General features: G+C 39.9%; 1 protein-coding gene across 7 annotated transcripts in view; it reads left to right on the forward strand.

The window, feature by feature from the left end:
• The window catches only part of MFSD3 (major facilitator superfamily domain containing 3), a 1,502,303-nt gene that overhangs the window by 556,152 nt on the left and 922,499 nt on the right, over positions 1–23,652 (forward strand). For all 7 annotated transcript variants that reach the window (XM_044060839.1, XM_044060837.1, XM_044060842.1 and 4 more), the window contains one exon: positions 7,804–7,951. In XM_044060839.1, the coding sequence (XP_043916774.1) occupies positions 7,804–7,951 (148 nt within the window). The remainder of the gene's footprint in view (positions 1–7,803; positions 7,952–23,652) is intronic.

Raw genomic sequence — 23,652 nt, forward strand, 5'->3', positions numbered from 1 at the left:
TGGTTGAGTGGCACACTGAGTTTGTGGGTTATGTGTCATTTGGGTTGTGTTGGGGGGTGGAGGTTGCTTGCCTTTCTGCTTTGGAGGTCCATGTTGCTTGGGCAGATTTTTATTGAGAGCCTACAAGAATGTAGGTGCGTGTTTTGTGTTTCTGTGTGTGTTTTGGTGGTGTAGGTTTTGAGGGACTATGTGATGAGTGTTGTGTCGTGCAGGTGGTTACCCTCTTCTCTTGACTGTGTAGTCCAGTCTTGGGTGAAGAGAGCTTTGCTTCCAGTTTGGCTGTATAAGTGCATCTCTCACAGGTTGTAGTGTTGGGTGGTAGGAGGAGAGGGTTGTCTGTGTACATGAGGCAATTGCTGCATTGCCCCAAGATGCCCAGATTCATCAAGTAGACAGGAGAAAACACTGGGAGCTGACCCTTAGACATGCCCCGATAGGTGCTTATTTATGAAGTACTAAAACCTGTTTTCCTCTAGACAAGTGATGAAAGTTGAGTGCTGTAGTAATTTGTAGCTTATTTAGTGCTTACAGCGAGTTCTGAACAAGTGCTGAGCTCAAAGAAACAGATTTGAGTGCTAAAACTAAAAAAAAACTGGCTAGTTCTAATAGAAATTTTGAAGAGCAGACTTTATGGCGCTAGGAGTAGTTTAACCCTAGCTAAGCAGCGGGGGCTCAGAAGCTTACAAACAGTCCTGGATAAAGCAAATCTGTATCTGGACTACACTACTTACAGGAAAGGCAGGAAACAAGCTTAGAATTTTTGGAAAGGGAGTAAGAAGGAGCAGAAGATAACGCAAGGTTAAGAACTAAGTGGGTTGGCCTTCTCAAATGTTCTTCCTGTATTAGATATGTATGTGTGTGTGTGTGTGTGTGTGTGTGTGTGTGTGTGTGTGTGTGTGTGTGTGTGTGTGTGTGTGATATATATATATATATATATATATATATATATATATATATATATATATATATATATATACACATACATATTATATATATATATATATATATATATATATATATATATATATATACATATATATACATATACACACATATATATATATATATATATATATATATATATACATATATATATATATATATATATATATATATATATATATATATATATATATATATATATATATATATATATATATATATATATCAAGCCTTTTTCATTTATTTATTTTTACTATGCAATTCATAACTATCACAAATAAAATACTGCTCATTGAGCATCTTTGTTTTAAACCCCTATTCATTTCTGTCTTCTTACTTAGCCAACCATTTATCAAAGCTCTTATTTTACTGTGCCTGTACACTGACTTAGACATATTCTGTATCAGTTTACTAAAATCGTAGTCTTCCATTGTTTTCCGTAATATGTTATGATCTAGCTTGTCAAATGCTTTATTAATATCCCTTAATAATACTTTTGTTCACTGTTTTATTTTTGAATATCATCTATCATTTCTCTAAGAATCTTTAATACTGTTCTCTAACACCTTATGTATATATTATTTGTCTTATAGGTTCATAGGTGTTTACTAGACTAACGACAACAAGGGCCTTTTTAAGCCTAGCCATGCATTCCAGATCTCTGACAAGTTCTGATACCCTTGATAAGTATAAGCATGGGCCTGGGAGATGAGACATTTACAGGTCACCTGTGTCCATTAGAGACATAGGTGCCAAACCAGGGATGAATTTCCAGTTTCTCTTCCAGTTGTCCAAGTTAGACTTGAATTGGGTTAAGGAGGAACTCTGCTTCACATCGATGGGGAGCCTGCTTCATAGATGGGGTAGTCTCTGGGATATATACCTATCTGTCCTATCTGTCCAGCAGGTCCTGTTTAAATCACTAGCAAGGTTTAAGTCTTTAGAACGGGTAATTCTGGTGCTGTTTGTTTTGTGGATGTGCAGGAGGTTCATCAGAGTGGGATCTGATAATGCCCTGTATGCCAGATATAGCTCTCCCCTCAAAAGCTTGTAGGAGACAGAATACAGGGATAGGGTCTTGAGGCGGTCTGCACATGACATATTACTTATGCCCTGTATTCTTTTAGTGAGGAACCAATGTGGACATTCCAGTTGTTGGATATGCCTGGTTAGGTACTTACCAAAGAGGTAATTTTACTCAATGATAGGTCTAATGAATGCCGAATACAGTGGAAGAATGACTTCTTTTTACTTAGATGCCATACCTTTGTTTATAAGTTGTGCAATATAGAATGATTTCCTCACCACTTTTGATACATGATGGTCAAAGGCTAGATTATTATATGTGTCCCTAAGTCCCTGACTACTGGTTCAACTCTAAGGGGTGTGTTGTCAATGTGATAGTTACCAGGGATGGATGACTTCCCAAATTATACTATTATGCATTTCTTAGCATTTAGTTTTAGTCCATGGGTCTGACACCAGTTGTTTGTCTGTGTCAGCCCCTCTTGGAGAACATTTGTGTCAGTGTGAGATTCAATGACAGCTCCTAATTTGCAGTCATCTGCAAATTTACTCAGCCAGAGACCACTGACATTGGCCTTGACTTCTGAGAAGTAAATGCCACAAAGGAGCGGTCCAAGGACTGATCCCTGAGAGACTCCACATGTGACTGGCCTGGTTGTAGAGGTGGACTCCCCAATTCTAACTTCCTGGATTGGGTCTGTGAGCTAGTTGGCTATCCGCTGGATGACATATGGGTTTGTACCTAACCTCTTGAGTTTGTCAACAATGCCCGGGTGGGGTATTGTGTCATATACCTTGGCCAGGTTAAGATAGGTAGTGTGAATGACTTTGTCCTCATCCATTGCTTTGATGACCTTCTCAAAGAAGTCCACCAGATTGAGTAGGCATTGTTTGCCCTTGACAAAACCAAACTGGGTTGGGTGAAGTGTCTGGAGGTTTACTATATCTCTGTTGATCATCTCCATGATAATTCTTTCCATGGCTTTACATATAAGACTAGTGAGACTTATGGGTCTGCAGATGATCCACCATTGTGCATAGGGATGACTGTTGCCTTTCCCCATTCATGAGTCACAAAGCGTATTTGGAGGCTACAGTTAAATAGTAATTCCAGAGGCCCTGATAGGTCATGTTTTATGCTATTTAGAAGGCATCCTGGGATATTGTCAGGGCCCATTGATGCAGTGTTCTTGGTCTTAGAGAGAGCATTAAGGACCTGTTCCTTAGTGATAGTGGGGGAGTTATTTTTGATGATATTTCCTGAGGAAGGGTTGAGGGGGAGAGAGGAGTAAAGTTGGAGCCGAATTTAGCAGAGGGTTTGATATATCTTCTGGCTCAGTATAGGTGGTGTTATTTACAATGAGCTCAGCACACAATTGTGTACTGCCTTTGAGGTTGCGGACATAGCTATAGAATGCTTTGTGGTTGTCCTTTGCCTGGGAGGCCAAGCTTACCTCAAATTTGGCTTTAGTATACTTCATGTGTCCTCTGAGTTGTTTGTTTAGTTTGATGAGAGTGCTTTTATCCTGCTGGGTGCTGCACTTCCTACTTTTTGCAATGATTTTCTTCCTCCTGTTTTGCAGTAGACTCATTTTGTGATTCCACCAGGTTGGCTTGTTTTTTGAGTTAGTTCTGTACTTCTTTCTGGTGGGTACAGCTTCCTCTGTGCAGCTATTAACATGCTTGTACAGGGATTCTGTGAACAGTTCGGCATAGACAGAAGTGTTCTCAGGGTTTATGGGCTTGAAATTTTGACAGGTTCTTACTTAATAGCAGGAGGTTAGCCTTAGAATAGTTCTTGAATATTCCAGGTTTAGCTGGGTGTCCAGGTTTTATTTTTACTTCAAAGGAGACCATTTTGTGGTCTGACTTTACTAGGGAAGGCATTACAGTAGGGGGAGTGCAACAGTCTCCCATATTAGTGAGGACCAGATCCAGTATGGTTGCACCCCCGGTTGGTGTGTTGACTATCTGGTCAATTGAGTTTGTTTTTAAAAAATCCAGGAATCTCTGTGCATGTACATGTGGGGTTGTATAGAATTCCCAGATAATAGTGGGGTAATTAAAGTCACTCATGAATATGGTATTGGGTTGGATGGTTAGTGTTTCTCATAAGTTTAAATACATGGTATGGGTTTCCTGGGTCATAGAGGGGGACCTATAGCTTGCAAGGAAGTGGTATTGGATTTTACCTATGGTGATTTGAACATGGAGCAGCTCAAGTGCATTGTCCTGTTTGACCAGCCTTGAAGTATATTTATTTTTGATGTAAGTAGAGATACCTCCACCTTTAGTCCCTGCCTCTGAAGTAGCTGGCCAAAATTTGTGGAAGGCATTATAACCTTGCACTGTTGGTGTGCTCTCAGTGGCTTTAAACCATGTCTCAGTGACATTATTTTTATAAATATTTTATAGTGTGTATTATTTAATACAGCCAGCCTCCAGTTAGTCATTTCAACATTCTCTCCTTTCTTCCATATAAATTTCATAATACCACTATATATCTGTGTATGACAAATAATGTTTTTCTCCATTCATTAAATATGCATATCAAAATGTCTTTTTGCCATAATTCCAATTGCTTGTATATTAAATTGACATATACCATCTACACCTGCTGCTGAATTAAGATTTACTTTCTTCATTGCCATATCTGATTTCACTATAGTAATCTGTTTGCCATTATTTTTATTTTTTCAGTAATTTTTTTTAACATTCCATTTTCATTTCTTAACTGTTTTTTTTCACAATCCCTTTAACATACTGTACTACATTTTCCCTGATTCTACTTTGTTGTTTTACAATTTCCCTCATTATACCGCTTTCTTCTTTTATCATTTTATTTAAGTAAGGAAAAAACTCCTCATTTTTTCCTTGTAAAAATGTCTGTTTATACAACAACTCTTTATTTTTTCTTGGTTCCTATATCTCTTCTTCTTTTCCATAGTATGCATTTTCATTTTTTCTGAATTTTCTAATACTGTAGACTGTAACTCCTTATATTCTTGTTTTTTTTTTCTTTTCATCTTAATTTGCATTCCTATCGGAAATAATCCAATTGATATTTTTTTTAACACTAACCACCATTCTGTCATAACAAGTGCTCACAGTTATATATTCTTTCCATAACTGACACATATTTCAATTTCCTTTTTTCATTCCACACTTTCTCATTTATCCTTTTATCTCCTTTCCTATTTTTATATGTTCTTTATTTTCTTCAGTTTCTATCCATATTGCCATATGATCTAAAATCTTGTTTATACTGCTTCTTATATAATTTTTTTATACTTTTAAGAAACTAAAAATAGGCAATCTGTGACTTAATATCTCCTCTTATATGCTTACTTCTATTTATATCACCTAATAACAAATTTCCACATCACGTTCTCTCTCATTATTTTTGTCTGATCCTTTTTCCTTTTGCTCCTTAAATCACAGTTGAAATCACCTGTAATTATAATGTCCATATTAACTATAATATAATCAAATATGTCTTTAAAAAATTTCTCTCTTTCTTTATATAATACATGTGCATATACTGTTATAATTCTTTATACTTTATCTTCCCATCTTAAATCTATTACAAGTAACTTTACTAATCTTACTAAAGAAAAGTCTAATATTGAAATTCATGTATTATATAGTACTGCTATTCCGGAGCAAGTCTCTTCCCCATGTTCCAAATTATGACCCCTCTCCGTAAGTTTTCTGTTTGTAATCTTTCTTCCTTTGTCAAAACTCTTAACATCTTGGAATACTGTAATATCTACCTCACATTTATTGCACCATTCCAATATCCCTATCCTTACTAAACTTTTTATACTACTCACATTAACAGACAAAAATTCTACGAATTTTTTGCCTCTCTCCTCTTTAATCTTTCCAAAATTGTTTTGTTATCCATTTCCTTCCTTTTTAGCTTTTATTCCTAAATCTTAGAATTTTCTTCTCCTATCATTCACCCTTTTTCCAATAGAGTTTTTTCTTTTTAACAACTTTACAATTAATGTTCCTCTCATCACTAACATATGATTCATTTTCTAATTGATAATCTATTCTTCCATTTGTTTCTAACTCTTGTATTTCATTATGAAGTATGTTCTTTTTGCAATTTAGATTCCTTACTTCTTTCATTGTCACTTATATTCTGTTGCACTCACAAATTTTCTTTTTGTCCCTTTTCACAATCTGACCCTGAATGCCCAGTTTGCTTGCATTTATACCATTTTTGTTCACAATTTCTTTCGTCATGTCTGTAACCCCCACATACAAAATATTTTTTTATCACAATTGCCCACAGAATAGCCATCTTTTCTACTAAACAAATATGTTTTTGGTTGCCCCGATATCTTACAACAGCTCTGTTTCCTTTCACATAAATCATACTAGGAATATGAATGATTTTTATCATTTTCTATTATCTATGTAACATTGAAGTCCCGACCCCCAGTCCATAATCCCCTGTTATCCAAAACTTTGGAAATACTCATAACTCCTTTACAACAATTTTGTAATAAATGTTCTTTAATTCTCTGTCAGTGCCTGTTTGAAACTGAATGTTCACTTTTTTGTGTTTCTTGATAAAAAGTTGTAACAGTATATCTATTCCATGCATACATATTTTTTTTCATAATTTCACAAAAATATCTCTAGTCCTGCAACTGTTTCAAAAAAAATTAAAAAAGTCACGATATGTTTCACTTTTTTATCAAAATAAATGCTCTTACCTCTTGAGCTTTTATTCCGAATTGAGCAATTAGTGCATCCCATATCTCATATCTGTCCAGTTCCTTCTGTTCTTTACCTTTTATACTTGCTGCAAACTTGTCTTCCCAGTTCCTCTGTTCTCATATTTTCCCACTTCTTTTCTTTTTTCTTCTTTACTATTTCAGCAAATGACTTTCTGTCCAGTTCCTCCTACTCTTCCTTCTGAATCCTTTCCATTGCATCTCCCCATGATAGATCATTTCCACTGTCCAGATAATTTTCTTCAAGTATGTTAACTAATAAATCATCCCGCAACCCTATGATCTGGAGGGTTGTAACCATAAATCCCTCTTTCGATCACTCATCTGCCTTTGAATTGCATAATAACTCTTTCTGAAGTAAGTCTTTGAATCAAACAAACCCTCTTCCAATCTCCTCTTTTTTCAGCTTCGATCTCCTCTGTAGAGCTGGCATTCGCCTCAGCTCCTTGCTCATTCTCAGCCATACTGCAACGTTCTCTCAGCGACTACTGCACCAGGAACAGAAGTTATGCACGTACACACTTGGAACTACAGACCATGACTGTAGAAAAGTGTAGGGGAAGTTCCCAAAGAACCTGGCCAAATTTCACCTAGTATTATAAATACTACCTTGGCTGTTCTCTGAAAAGAGGCTACTAGCTAAGTAGGACTAACTCAGTCAACAAAGATGTGTGTGTGTCCATGTGTGTGCATGTGCGCGTGCGTGTGTGTGTGTGTGTGTGTGTGCATTTCTTTGTAATCTCCTAGTGTAACCTTTTATCATTGAGACCTTGTTCTAGTACTCTTCATCTGTAAACAATGTGATGTTATGCTATGTCTTAATTTTGATCACTGGTAAAGTAACATGTACATGTGATTCCTTACGTGGATCAGTCACATTTCCTAACATTATGTTTTGGGTGGTACTCTTTACTTGTTACTTGCAGATACCATCAGTGATGTCAACAGTAAGTAGTGTTTAGGCTCTGAAGTACTCTCTAAACTTAGTGATGTTATGGCTAAATGTAATGTAGACTAACAGTGAACAGGAAGGATATTGTAATGCTAAAAATGTTTTTATCTTGTTTTTTTTTTATCATCTTAGGTGAGCAGGGCGCAATCAGTATGTTTCCCCTCTTCTTGCTGGATCATAGTTTTTCTGCTCAGGAGCTTGGATTCTGGAATGGAATGGTGGCTATGGGCTTCTCAATTATTGGGTCTTCTCTTGGAGGCATATTAATGTCCAAATACAGGTACAGTTTTGGAAGTAAATATAGTTCTGTGTTATTTTTGCAAGGCTTTTCATAAAAGAATATAGAGATATGTAGAGTTTGAATTAGATAAATTATGTATTTTTTAAATATATAAACTACAGTATCAGACAGGATGCCCACGTCTTGTTTCAGCAATTTTATTTTCTTTGTGGAACAGGCTTACTATGTCTTAAAGGTATTTTTTTTTGCTACAGAAAAATGTGAGGTTTTTGAAAGTCATATTATAATCACTACAATAAAGCTAGTGCCCCACCCTTATCAGGTATTCAATCAGTACAAGATAAACCATATAACATATGATGTTCTTTAACCAATACTGCTTTCTTGAAGAGATCTGCTAGGCAGTAGTGATTACAACACATTGTGGTCCATGATCCCTGAATTCTGGAGGTGCAGCAAAGACCAACAGGATCTCAGATAATTTGATGATGGAGTAAAGGAATAAAGAAAAGTTATGTATCAGGAAGAAAAACAGATGTAAGAGGAAACAAACAGTGTGGGTAAAGACTGTGGTGACGACTTGTTAAGTAAGAAGAGGAAGGCATGTGGGAGAATGAAAATGGTGTAGGAAGTATGTATAGTCATTGATGTTTTATGATAACAGGAAAGGAGCAATAGCAGAAGTGATCTACAAGGGCAAGGTGGCTTTTGGGAAAGAAGTGGTTGTATAGGTTAGGCAGCAGAAACTCTTAAAAATTCTCCAGAGAAAAACTAAATTTGTAATTATAGGAAGTAAATGAGAGGTAGCAACCTCTATAGCAGCCATAATACTTTAAGGCAGTTAATAGAACAGTGTGCAGTTTACTTTATTTAAAGATAGCCAGTGCACTTTTTCTTAGAGCTAAAAGTTAATGTTTTCTGAAAGCATACAAGCCGTTTTTCATATCTAGGCAGGAAGAGTTACAAAACTACTGTCTTACATCTGTAACCAATAGACTGCCTGAAGCAATAGGAGCATGCATGTTTAGCATGTTTGTGGTAGATATTGGATTAGAAAGTTAGGATTAACTGTTTCCCCTGATGCCATCAGGATTAATGTGGTACCATCAGGATTAATGTGGTAGTCAAGGATGGAAAGACCAGCTTTCAATAAAATGTGTTGTGAGCACTGTGGTCCTGCACAGAGCTTTCAGTATTCATTAATTAAGACTTTGTGAATCTCAAAGGGAGCATGATTAACTTGCAGAAAGAATTAAAGCAAAACAGTGAATGATATATATTTGGTGAGGTATAAAAGGTGGGCGTAGGCAGGAAAGTGGAAGGAAAAGGACCTGGGGTTATAATTACCCACATACCAAGTAGAGTCATGCTATACAATATGAAACTGCTGTTTTGAAGTTTAAGAAGCTAATTTCATGTATAACAGGTGGTGTGGAATCTGGAGATACTTAGGTCTTCGTCCTATTTTTATGGTCCTGTGGATTCTAGTTTTACTTGTGCTGTCTTCCCATCTTTTGTTAATCTGCAGTATTGCACCTAGATGTAGTAGTTCTACAGAGTGATTAAGTAAGTAGAGGCTCTAAGTTGGTGATGAGGGTAAAAGCATGGTGCTGCAAAGAAAAACTACATAATCTTGATAGGAGCAAGGGAAGTATGAAATGGGTACACCCTATTGTGTGGAAGTAGGACCAGGATTGATTAAGGCAGGCTTCAGAAAATAAATTTCACAGAGATGGTGGTGTAAACTGACATGCGTTACCAGAGGTTGTAATATATTGTGAACTAAAGAAAGATTTAAGAAGGCTATATAATATCATGAGATTTGGAGACACTCTAGAACTCAGAGCGATATCTAGATAGGTTGCTGGCCTTGACGCTCTCAACTTGTTTGAAGACCAAAAAAAAAAAAAAATATATATATATATATATATATATATATATATATATATATATATATCTATACTGTCTTGTTGCTACAGTTCCTCACACTGTAAACAACAAAACTGATTTGTTTAAGCAGATCGCCAGTAGGGGTTCTCTTCTACAGCAGCTCTAGTCACTGGAGATCCCAGTAACCCTTGCCAAGTCCCAGATGCAGCCCACCTAAACAGTAATGCTTTCTTAACAGAGTTGATTTTTCATGGCATGTCAAACAACAAAATGTTAAAATTTCTTACTGTTAGGAATCCAAGGCTACCAGTAGTGTTTGGGATTCCTTAGATTCATAAAAGTTTAAGTGAGCCTCCCTTTTGACCAACAGCAGCAACTAAAGGTTCAAAGACTGAAGCAATTGTAGCTATGGTCGAGCACTTTTTACAACCTGTTGTAAAAGGCCTTGGTCATGTGGTGAAGGACTCATTTGATTTTATTGATCTGATCAAAGAAGTAGTAGATGTGGAGAATTTCTTGTTGGTCACACTATTTGTAGTATAGTTACACGCTGTGATCATAGGCCCCAACCTGCTAAAAGGCCAATGTGGAACACAGACCATAGCAATGTGTGACAAAACTGCGCGAAACGTATACTTGACCATGATCATGGCATTTCAAACAAAATATATCATATGTAAGTATGTAATAATACACTCACACTCTCTTGCAGACACAAACATTTACATATACACACATGCACACACACACACACACACACACACACACAGATGTAGAAGCAAAAATAAAGTGGCTCCCCCACATAGAAAAGCTCAAACACACACACACACACACACACACACACACACACACACACACACACACACGCATTCACCCTTGTCATATCTCTCAACTGCCCAGAATTTTGCAGAATGCCCACATTTTTGCCTCATATTTTTGGTCTGTTCCTCATAAAATATGTAGTTGAGAGTTATGGGAGGTGGGGGTGGGCAAAGGACCAAAAAATAGGGACAAATCTTAAATATTAAAGGTTGTTAGAACAACAAAATGTGTGTTAGCATGCATTTTCTAAAGTATATGAAGTCTGAAACTCAAGTGCATGTCATTATTTAATGACTTAAATCCTCAGTGATTTGCTAGAAAACCCCAAATTTTATTAGAAACCAAAAAAAAAAAAAATATGAAGCAAAAAATCTGGACATTTGAGAGGTATGGAGAGGGGAACTTTGAAACTGTAGGAACAGTTCATCCATATTTTGCTTCAAGGGAAATAAAGTATGAAGGAAAACTTACTTATTGCCTAAGTTGTTGTCCCCTATGTGTGCTCGCTGTCAGGTTATCTTTAATAGCAAATCAGCTGTGAGACCTTGGAGAGCCATAATTCATGATGTTAAGAAAATATAGGTTGATGCACAAACCTGTAGTTCTGTTACATTCAAGTGCATAAGAGGAATATTTAAAAATCATTCCTGATTTTGTGCCTTTGCCCCTCCCCCATACAGAAGAAGGTGCATCTTGTTATGTTCATCATATGCCAGCAAACGGTGGAAAAACATGCTAGGATGTTTTTGCGTTTGTATGCTTTACAAAGTGTATTGACTTTTAAATACACCTGTCAGTGGTTTGAGAATGCTCCAGTAAATACCGCAGTCAGAAATAAGTCAGGTATGGAAATTAAAGTTTTGAAATGAGCCAAACACATACACATCCCAATAACATTATCTACCCCCTATAAAAGGCGTTGCTCGATGCACTTTTTAAAAACGTCTAACATCTAGGTAAGGTCAAACTTTTCTTCTGTTCCTTTATGCTCTTGACTTTATTTTCCTATTTTATTTGTATTTTATATGTTATTTTCTTTAATTCATTTTTATATTTCAGTGTACTGCAGGTTAACATCAAATTTTGCAAGCAGTCATGAAACAACAGGTGTGTCAGACTCTACATGCAGCTGTGTTGTTTTGTGCATCTAGTCTTGGCCGCTTCACTGACAAAACAGCATAAGAATCCTATTTCTTGTGTTCCAAGTAACCAGTGTTTGGACGGAATCCACACAAGAAATATGTATTCACTTGCAGAAAATGTAAGCATGGTTTATTTAAATATGTACTTTCAATTCAAGAGTCTTTAGAGTGAGGTTACGCTGTTGGTTCTTTTCAGAATCCGTATACTACAGTCAATATTACATCCTCCACAATCTTATCTCCAGCCTTGAAAGAGTTACTGCATCTCAGATTTCTGGCTCCAGGTGTTATATCTGAGAGCTAACAAAGTGACAGTGCAAAAACGAATTGTCCTTTCTCGCTCAGGCAAGAATGGAAAATGTAGACATGAAAAAAAAAATGTATTTGAATTTACAGGTTAGTTTAAAAATATGATCTTTGTCAAAGTTTTCTTTCTTACACTGTGCTGTTATGTCACATATCTGATGTAGGATAAGGAAGAAAAATATTACCAGTTAAATGAAGTCACCCCCACAGAGTTATCGTTATAGGCATCCATGAAACCATGGACTTTTACTCGGCATTCCGATTGCCTGCTAAGGTCAAACTTGTTCTCTGCTTGGCTCCCTTTCTCTCTTGCTTTGCCTCTTGGTTGTAATTATGACTTGGGAGCCAATCAGAGAACGAAAAGCGGAACCACCACTGTCGAAAGCGGAACAGTGGAACACTGCTTCATTTCAGTTTCAAATGCGGAGCTTTCCGCACAATGCGGTGCGATTGAAAGCTAAGGCTGTGATTCGAAAGATTGCGTAGGTTTGGTTAGAACATATTTAGACTTTAAAATAAGTGACCAAGCATTGAATACAGAGTTAGTTTGTACTATGCTGGAATTACTTTCAGCTAATAATTTTTTATATGTAAAAAAGAAGTCTATTGTCAAATTAGTGGTGTGACCATGGGTGATTTAATGACTCTCACTTCTGCTAATATTTTTGTCACTGCATGGGAAAAAGAAAATGGGTTGTTCTTTGTATCAGTGTTGTAGTACTGATTCCTGGGTCTTTCTGTCATGTGTGCAACCGGTCTGATTTCCAGAGTCTTTGAATCATCCCTACCCAATGGACATCTTAGAACTGACGTCTGAATGTCAACGTACAACATATATAACGACTGTTGGTGCCATCTTCAGTTCTATCTAGCTGTGAAGTCTGATGTGCTACTATATTTTATCAGATGCTCACAGTCTGTTAGCTCATTTTCCTGAATTCCTTACTACCTGCTTTCAGGTAAGTGCCTCATTGGGGAATAATTTATTCTGATTATTTTTTAAAAAGGTCAGTAGCTCCTTGAAGTGTGAGAAACAAATCCCACTTAAAAGACTTTAATTCTTTTTGTCTGTTTTGTGTGACACCTCAGCATGACATTTCTAATTGCCAAGATTGAGCTGGGTTCTGGGAAGACATGCTTGACAAGCCACGTTGCTTCACAAGGGATGGCTTGCACCTGTCTCCCCTGGGCTTTCGGATACTGGCAAAGGCTCTTGCCACCCCTATAGTGCCTTTTTTAGGCAAGGCTCAAAAGTCAAACCCACCTCCTTAGAAAACACTAAGAACAAGAAACTAAGGGTAATGCTGCTAAACGCCAGAAGTCTAAACCTCAAAATGCACGCACTCGAATCTCTCCTCAGTATGGAGAACATCGATATCTGTGCAGTGACAGAAACCTGGTTCAAGGCTCCAGAGAGCACCCAAGCACTACCAGGTTATACCTCATACCATGCTTTTCGGCCCCAAAACCCGGACCGAATCACAAAAGGAGGGGGAGTATCTATATTTATCAAGGATACCCACACCTCCAGGTTAGTAGCGTTGCACGAAGCATCAGAAACCATCCATGTGCAACTAACAGTGGGCAAAACTCCACTTCATTTTATAGCATGCTACAGACCACGTCTCAAAATCAGGAATCCCACTTGGCTTTCCTGAAAACACTGGAGAAAATGAAGATCTCTCCAAACACCATTATATTGGGTGATTTCAACTACCTAACATTGACTGGGAGCATTACTCAAGCCCCAACACCCTAGCCCAAAGGTTCCTGGAATTCATAAACTCAAATGCTGTGGAACAACTGGTCAAAATTCCCACAAGAGGGGAAAACATACTCGACCTGATCATCACCAACATGGGGACCCTATGCTCCACACCAGCGGTACTCCCCTCATTGGTAAGATCAGACCATAAATTCATTTCACTGGATATCCAAAACCCGACCCCACCCCCAGCCCAGAAAACCACAGTGAAGAACTTCTCAAAAGCGAACTTCACACTTCTCAAATCCGAAGTGGAAACCTTCAAGGCCCCAGGATTAGTGGAAATTACGGCCCAAACCGCGGAATCCTATATAAACGCATTCTGTGGACACCTCCAGGAGTGCATGGACCATGCTATCCCAAACAAAACCAAGACCCAAGCGTCCAAAGGCAGACTTCCAGTCTGGTGGACCCCGGCCATAAATAAGTTGTACAACAGAAGGAGGAAGCTACTACATGATAGAGCAAAATCCCTAAAAGGGAAGGCATCTCTGATCAGTACTAGCAAAAAATTACGATCCCTCATAAAATCCTCCAAGGCCAGTTTCGAAAGAAAAATTGCACAGGACACAAAGGACAATCACAAGGCCTTCTTTAGCTATGTTAGGAACCTGGGATGCAACTCCCAGGTATGTTCAGAGTTGATTCTAAATGACAAAAAATACACTGAACCCACAGACATTGCCAACATCCTGGCAGACAGGTTCAGTGCAAACTTCTCCCACCCTTCCCCCCCTAAAGAACAAATATCTATCCCAGTAGAGTGCAGCCTTCCAAACATCTCAGATGTCCAGGTGAAGGCCGCCCTTTCCAAGGCAAAAAACACTGCCTCAATGGAACCAGACGGTGTCCCGGGTTGCGTCCTACACAAACTCCAAGAAGAACTAAACCCACACGTAAAAATGCTGTACAATCTTAGCCTCACTACGGGATATGTACCCAAAGAATGGCATACAGCAACAGTGGTCCCGCTCCATAAAGGTGGTGTCTCAACAGACCCTGGTAACTATCGCCCCATAAGCCTGACTAGCCTTATTTGCAAAACCATGGAGAGGATCATCATGGAACTCATAAACAAAGACATTGGGGACCTACAGACATTGGATCCTACTCAGTTCGGCTTCGTCAAGTGTAGATCCTGCCTCTTGAACCTGGTTGACTTCTTCAAAACAGTCACCAAGGCCATAAATGAAGGAAAGATAGTCCACACGGCCTATCTGGACCTCGCAAAGGCATTTGACACAATACCCCACTCAGGCATCATAGATAAGCTATCCAGCTTAAACATAAACCCCTATGTCACAAGATGGGTGGCTAACTGGCTCAATAACAGAACCCACAGTGTCAGAATTGCCGGAGTCATGTCTGACTCGAAACCAGTCACAAGTGGTGTCCCACAGGGCTCGGTCCTGGGACCTCTCTTGTCCGGCATTTACTTTTCTGAGGTACAGGCCAGCACGGGAGGACTATGGCTGACTAAGTTCGCGGATGACTGCAAGCTGGGAGCCATTATTGACTCTCCAGCTGACACGAACATCCTTCAAAAAGGTCTCACAGAGACGTATAACTGGTGCCAGAACCATGGCCTAAAGCTGAATGCCAAGAAGTGTATAGTCATACCCTTTGGCAAAAATAAAGTGCCCACAAACTACCATATAGGTGGAAACCCATTAAATACAGAAGATGTAATTAGGGATCTGGGGACCCAAGTTGATAGCAATCTCTCCTTTGACAACCACGTTGCCAAAGTGGTTAGAAAGACCTTCTACATAGCCCACCTTATCACTAAAGGATTCGCATCCAGATCAGGGGAGGTAATAGTGCCCCTCTATTCATCCTTCATCAGACCCATCATAGAATACAATGCTCATCAGACCCATCATAGAATACAATGCTCCTTTTGGGATGTACCTAAACCGCCACCTGCAGCAGCTGGAAAGACCCCAAAAGTACCTCACAAAGAGGATCAAGGGACTCAAGCAGATGCCATATGCTGCCAGGTTAAAGAAACTCCAACTTTACTCAGTCGCATACCGCCTTCTTCGAGGCGATCTATGCCTGACATACAAAGCTATGTCTAACCCAGAATTAATGGACGTGCTCCACCTCAGAAAATCAAAATCCCTTAGAACCACGCGCTCGAGAGATTTGAACCTCAGCACAGAGCTAAATAGAATGTGCTGGAGGGACAGATTCATAACACAGAGGCTCCCTTCACTTTGGAATAGAATACCGATCCATGTTAGGCAGAGCACCTCGCTGACTCTCTTCAAGAGGAATCTTGATGAGTGGATGGGACATCGTAGATTCACCCCGGGGATTACTTCTGTGTCTCTGCTAGACAGAGGCTCAGTAAACTAACCTTAAATAGGGCATAGCAAACTCAATTCTAAGTAAGAGTGGCGAAAGCCAAACACACTCAGGCTAGGCTTGTAAATGCCCCAGGGCAGATAGCCTAGTATGAACCTATGAAGTCTTAGCAGCCCATATGGAATCCTCAGACCCAGTTCCTTCTTCTTCTTCTCATTCCTTGACTTCGTCTGCTACCTTGTTCAAGAAATGCAAAGACAAAAATTGAAGGAAAAAGATGCAGTGGACGACAGCGATCATTCTATGTCCACGTTCATATCAGCTGATGACTCAGGTGAGGAGCTTATGCAACCCCCTGGTCCAATGACTAATAGGAGACAGACCAGTGGCATGACCCCTCGAGAAGCCACCATGGCAGCAGGTCAGTCTGTTTTGTTTTTTGCACTGCCAGCATCAGTTGGGTCTGAAGTCACTCTGTAGGCTTCAACTTCCAGCATTAGGGCATTGGATACCAAGGGAGATGGTTTATCTTCTTTGGCTGTTGTGCATTAACAAACTTCAGGAATCTGGACTGCAGTTTTTTAACTTTGTACCGAGGCCCGTCTTTCTAAATGGATGCCTAAACCTAAGAGACCAGTCAACTTGTCTGAGCCTACTACTCAGTCTTCAGCCACTATTAACCAGGTTGAAACTAAGGACCTTCTTAAAACAGACCAGGAAGTCATGGCCTTTATGAAATTTGGGGAGACCAGTCAGATGCAACTACCTAGCCCTGAAGCTTCTCCAGGTAAAAGGAGGAGGGATGTTTCCTTTCAGGAGGAATCTGACTCTTCAGCATCTGAGAATGAGGAGAAATTGTCTTATTCTGAAACCTCCTCCAACAATCCAACCCTGATTCTGACTCAGAAGACAACCTCTCTTTTGCTTTTCCCCAAAATATTTATCATTTCGGGGTGCCGTACATAAGATGATGGAGGCCTTTAATTGAAAGAGCAAAGAATTCTCTCAGGCCAAAGCCAATTTCAGACATCTTCTAAGCCTGCCCTCTTCCAAACCACTGGCTGTTCCTTTGGTTCATGTAGTACTACATGATGTCTATGAAGACCCCTCTCTGCACCTAGAATATCTGCCTTCTGCTCCAAGGAAACCAGATTGTTTTCACAGAGAGCTTGACACCCGCAAGCACCTGTACAACAACCCACAAGCTGATGTAGTGTCCACTGAATCCACCAATGATGCCCATAAAGGCGTATCTAGACACCCTTTACCTAATGAAGGAGAAAGTAAATTGCTAAACAGATTTGGCAAAAAGATATATACAACTGCTACCCCCTGTTTGAGGGCTCTCAGTTGCCAATTTCACATGTTAAAGTATTTAGTGCCCTCACAGGAACAAATCATTATAAGGCAGAGAGCATTACAGACAAGACCTTACAAAGAGAAATTCAAGAGACAACTAGAGCAGCACTGCAGGTATTCAGACATTCTCTAAAGTGTGGTTATGATGCATTGGATGCATTATGTAGAGCAGCTGCTATGGGTTCTGACAGTCATAGCCACACCTGGCTGAGGACTCACGTACTCTTTGACCAAGTAATGACTGATCTCCTTCATACCCCACTGGATAAAGAATTCATTTTTGGAACCCTACCAAAGAATGTTTTTGAGAAATTTGGCAAAAAGGTGAAGCAGATCAGAACTCTGAAATCATTCTGTTTGCCATCCACGCCTAGGTATAATAGGAATTACCCTTCTTAGCCTTGGCCTCTACCTCCTAGGTGAAATAAGGAGAGGCTTCCCTGATCAGAGGTACTGTCAAGAAGATGGCAACCTGAGCAACACCCTCCTCTTTTTACTTGGAGAACACTAGCATCCAAAGGCTCTACCCCACCCCCCCAGAAGAGCAGCTGTGACTTGGCATGTCTCTCACCCCTACCCACCTCACCACACTCTCACCTTCCCCCATTCCTCTAGCATGAAGAGTTTCTTTTTTCATTCAGTAGTAGAAGCACATCATCAGAGACCAGTGGGACCTCGGTATCATAGAAAAGAGCTACTTCATTCAGTTCAGTGAAAGTACCCCCTTCCTAGAAATGCCAAAGCCCTAAAAAGTCCAAGATGATCTTCATCACCCCCATCTTGCAAAAACGTTTACAACAAGTGTCCATTCAACCAGTCCCTGCTGGGGGAGGAAGTAACAGGGTTTTACTCTAGGATCTTTCTAGTGTCAAGAAAGGAAAGCACCTGGAGACCAGTCTTAGACTTGTAAAACAAGTTCCTACATATTCCCAAATTCAGAATGTTAACTCTTCAAAAACTATTATCCATGATCTTTCTAGGAGCCTGCATATCTTCATGTTAATATTGCAAAGAAGCACAGGAGATGCCTTTGGTTTGTGGTAACAGGTTTGCACTACTAATTCTGTGGTTTATCCACTTCTTCCAAAGTTTTCACCAAATGTCTTGTTCTGTTTATAGACCATTGCAGAACATTAGGAGGGTACACATGTATCCTTACCTGGACAACTGCCTCATATAGGGAAAATCCATTCTGGAACTTCAAACAGCCTTTCAAGTTACCATGGTTTGCTTTCAGAAGGTAAACCTCTCTCTCATTTGCCACAAATCCCAACTTCACCTTCAGAAGTAATTCTCTTTCTGGGCACATTGATGGATTCAGTACAGCAGAATGCTTTCCTATGCCAAGACAAGGTTTCCTTTCTGATAAACTTTCTGCACAGCCTGCTGCCAAAGCAGACAAGCTCCTCAAGGGAATATCTAAGGGCTTCGGGACACATGGCATCCTGCATTTTAATGATTCCCCTTGAAAAACCTGCACACGTGGAAATTCTTGTGGTTCCTAAAAACAGTTTGGAACAACATTCTTAATCCTTGGAAACCCTGGTGCCTCTTCTCCCCTGCTTAAAAGAGCTTCTTTGGTGGAAAAACACCATCATACAAAATCTAGGGGAAGTCTTCTCTCTACCAGAGACGGACAAGACAGTCATTATAGACAGTTCAGACATAGCATGGGTAGAACATTTGCAACTGCAGAAGATTCAGGGTATTTGGACCTGAGAACATAGGAGACATTACATAAACCAGAAAGAGTGGGTGGCTGTTTTTCTATTGATGAAAGCCTTTCAAAGTTACCTATTCCCAGGAACACTGCAGATTTGGCAGACAACGTCACTGTCATTTGGTGTATAAACAAGCAAGGGGGAACTCATTCTTACCCTGTGTTAAATCTGGCAATAAAGATTTGGTTCTTGGTACAACAATTGCAGCTTAAACTTATGGCATCCTACATCCCAAGTCAGAACAACAGCATAGCAGATTCTTTGAGCAGGGACTTTCTGGGCCCTAATGAATGGATGCTTAAGTGAGAGAGAGATGTTCCTGGACCTCACCCATCAGTGGGGATACCCCAGCATAGATCTCTGTGGCTCTCCTCAGAACAGGTAACTGCAAAGGTTCTATTCAAGAACCCAACAGACAGGGATGTGGCGGATGGATGTATTCTCCTTCAACTGGACACGCGTCTTCCTGTATGCCTTTCCTCCATTATCTCTGACCCAAAGGGTACTGATAAAAGTGAGTTCTGATAGGGTGTGCATGCTACTTATTGTCCCTTTCAGGCCAAGGCAGCACTGGTCTCCCTCCTCTTGACTCTCAGTGAAGAGAGATTCTGTCACCAGTGATAAATCTGTTCTCTCAACCAAGGGTTTTTTCATACATTCTTCCCTGCCCACTTTCAAATTAACAGCATAGAGGATTAGATTCTAACCCTGAAAAAAAAAAAAAAAAATACTCAACTAAAGTACTGTCTATCATGAGAGAGGCAAAAAAACCCCTGCTACCAGAAAATCATACTTATCCAAATGGAAGCAATTTTCTTTTTGGTTCCAGATCAAATGTATTGTGCCTCCCAATATGGACATAAAGCTAGTGTTGGAATACCTTTTAGGGTTATTTCACCATGACCTTTCTTATTCCATTATCAAGGTGCATGCTTCTGCCATCTCCTCTTCCCCCTATTTATTCTCACCCCTACTTAAAACAGTGCCTAAAATGGGTTATACATCTAAGATCTCCCAAAAAAGAACTGGCCCCTTCTTGGGACTTAAACAATGTTCTAGCAAACCTAACCTTGCCATCTTTTGAGCCATCAGCTTCTGTTCCTTTAAAGATGCTCACATGAAAGACCACCCTGCTGATAGCTATCACCTCAGCCAGGTGGGTCTCATTACTACAAACCCTTTCAATGTTTTCCACATGGACAGGGTAACCCTTAGAACTAAACCCTCCTTTATACCCAACTTAGTATCAGCACTCTCCTTGAATCAAGCTGTTGACATACCAGTATTCTTTCCAAACCCACAAAGTAAAGCTGAACAAATCCTACATTCCTTGGGTGTGCACTGAAAGATCATGTATTAAGTGAACAGAACAAAGTTCTCAAATAGAGCAGACCAACGCTACTGTCCTTTGCAGAAGAGAAAGAAGGCAGACCTGCCTCCAAACAGACTATTTAAAAATGGATAGCCAATTACATTACTTTCTGTTATTCTCACCATGGGAAGCCACTACCAGCCCAGATTAGGGCTCACTCCACAAGGCACAGGGCAGTCACCACTGCCTTCTTTAAAGATGTTGCTACCCAAGCCATTCTGGAAGCTGCCACATAGATCTCTGTCAACACCTTCGCCAACACTACTAGCCAATGCCTCCAGGGTTAGGGCAGGATTTGCTAATGCTGTTCTGCAGAACCTGCTGTCCCAGGGGGCCACAGCCAGCCTACCACCCAACCTGTAGCACTGAGAGTCCTTCCAAGAATCAGGATTGCAGTATTGATTACAAAGAAAATAGTGCATTTGTGTTACACTTCCCATGATTGTAGATATTCGAGTAGTGTTGCAATACAAACACCCACCCTCTTACTCCTCCTCTATTTGATGACCGCTTCTCAATTCCTGGGGGATTCTCTGGTCTGGTGTCTCTCATACATCATCACCCCCTTCCTTTACTCTGAGTTCATGTTTAAAAATATTCTTTATTCTCTCTAAAACTTTGACAACTGGAAAGGTACTGTTGTCTCTAGACATCAGACTGCATAACACTGCGTAGAAGATGGCGCCAATGGACACCCCTGTCATACCGTGTTGTCAAAGCATAGAGCCTCTTACGTCTCTCAGCTAGGGATAGCTTCTGCATGGCAGGAAGACCCAAGAATCAGTACTGCAACATTGATCTACTTGAATGTCTACAATTACAGTAAGTGTAACACAACTATACTTTCCCCACAGAATATTTTTAGAACTGCAGAGTCGATCTGGCTTTTATTGACAATATTATTATTGCGTGGGACCCTACCCATGAAGAATTATATGGTTTGTTAGTTCTTTGAATGGAGTGTCCAACTATATTAAATTTGAAGTTAACCAAGGAACAAGAAGCTATTTAGACATGATTTATCAATGCAAGTTAGAGACTTTATATATTTGTAGGAAATAAATGAGGGGAAGCAAGTATTTGTATTGCATTAGTATGCACCAAACTTGTACTAAAAAAAGAAATGGTAAAATGTCAGTTTGTACAAGCATCTAGATTAAACACTGAAAATTTATATATGTTTTTTCTTTTTGAAGAGTCAGGAAAGCACTCAGTTTTTTTTTTTTGTAGATAAGGGACATCCAGAGCCTATAATATAGACAACTTTTGTTGAAGTGTTGAAGGTGAAAGTTATTGTGTATGCACCTGTCACAAAGGCAGGAAATGTAGTGAAGAATAGGAGCACAAGTGAGAAAGAAAAAATAACAGTATCAGTTACTTTCACCGGTGACAGCAGGGAAATAAAGAACATTATAAGTAAACATTGGGCCATTAGTTACTATTCAGGGCAGTGAGTGAAAACCTAAAGTTGTTGATGTAAGAGCTAATATTAAAATTGTGTTGGAGAAGGGACAAAATATTCAAAGTGTAAGAAAACAAGGGAGACTAACAAAACCCATTGATACATAACAATGATGTCCTTCCGTATCACTGTTGCAGTGCTCATCAGCTGCGGGATCTCCTGCCAAGGATAGCCCAACATCTGGCAAGTATACCAAAGCATTTATATCATCCCAGCATTGTACAGCAGCCATTTGCTCCCCGCCTAGATGTAGGGCATAAAGTTGATGTACGTATGCTGAATACTTAGAGATTTTTGCCACCAGTCCAAATGCCATAGCTGAACATCAGTTTGAACACCCTTCGCTAAGCTGGTTTCTACCATGCCATTTACAGGTAAGTGCCCCATTGGGTTCTTTCTTTTTCTTCATTTACTTGTGTACTTAAGATTCATGTCATCCAGAAAGGGAAAATATCAGCGTGGTAGGCAGATTCCCTGTAAAGACCATCAAGAGAAATGTTTAATGTTCTTCGTCTCACATTGCTGCAGTCATGACCCGTGGGTAGTCCGCTGTCCTTGGTCGGAAAGAAAAGGCTAGCTGGCGGGTGTCGTCGTCGCTAGCTGGCGAGCTGGCCAGCGAGTAGTACTTAAGCGCATGACCCGACGCCATATCCTCAGTCTTTCTTGCCGGTCCCAAGCAGAAGCAGTGTTCTGAAATTTTCATTTACCGAAATTTTTGTTTTTCTTGCCTCAGTTATCCGGATGTCAGAAAAGTTAATAATTGCATTTCTTGTGGGAAACAGATACCAGGGAGGGATTATCATTCTCTTCTCTCCTTGCTGCTTAGGGGAGCACACACGCAGTCGTCGGTGTGTTGCTTTGTGCTAGATTTATCCTCCGGACGCGCCGCTAAGAGAAGCGTAAGGATAAATCTTTAAGATTCTGCTGAATCCCAGGGGAACCTTTACTTTTACAGGAGTTGGCCAGTTAGGACAGGCCGAGGGTGCTTCTCCGGTTTCAGTAGTTCCATCCTTACAAAAGGTTAGTAGGCCTTCTACTTCAGTGGCTAAAGGCCAAACCTGGTCTTGTTGGACCTGGTCATTCTTCTAGCTCTCCAGCCCCTGTTCCTAAAAAACATATGTTGAAAATGGCGGAGGACTTGATTACTTTGATCCGGGGTTCTATGCCCCCCCCAGAGAAAAGGCCTAGGGTGGAGGCAGATTTAGAGGGAATGGATCATTCCTCAGACTACTCTGATTCCTCAGCTGAAGAAATTCAGGATTTTCCTTCCTATTCTGATTCGGATGCAGAGGACTCCTGTCCTTCTGCTTCTCCTCCAGAAGATTTTTCCTTTTCTGAAACTTTACATACCATGAGAGAGCATTTCAAGTGGGAAGGTCAGATTTTTTCAGATTCTCGAAAAGCTTAGGGAATTTTTTGTTTCTGCCACAACATAGACCCTTGGCTATTCCTCCTGTCTTAGATGTTGTTCAGGATGTTTTTTCTGAATCTTCCCTATCCTGATTCTCTGCCTCCCGCCCCTGTTAAGCCAGACAGGTATTACAGAGTTCCAGAAGCATAAGTACTTGTATAAGAGTCCTAGGGCTGATCC

Source organism: Protopterus annectens, chromosome 2.part0, assembly GCF_019279795.1.
Source record: "Protopterus annectens isolate FY-2018-M chromosome 2.part0, PAN1.0, whole genome shotgun sequence".
NCBI classification, from domain to species: Eukaryota; Metazoa; Chordata; order Ceratodontiformes; family Protopteridae; genus Protopterus; species Protopterus annectens.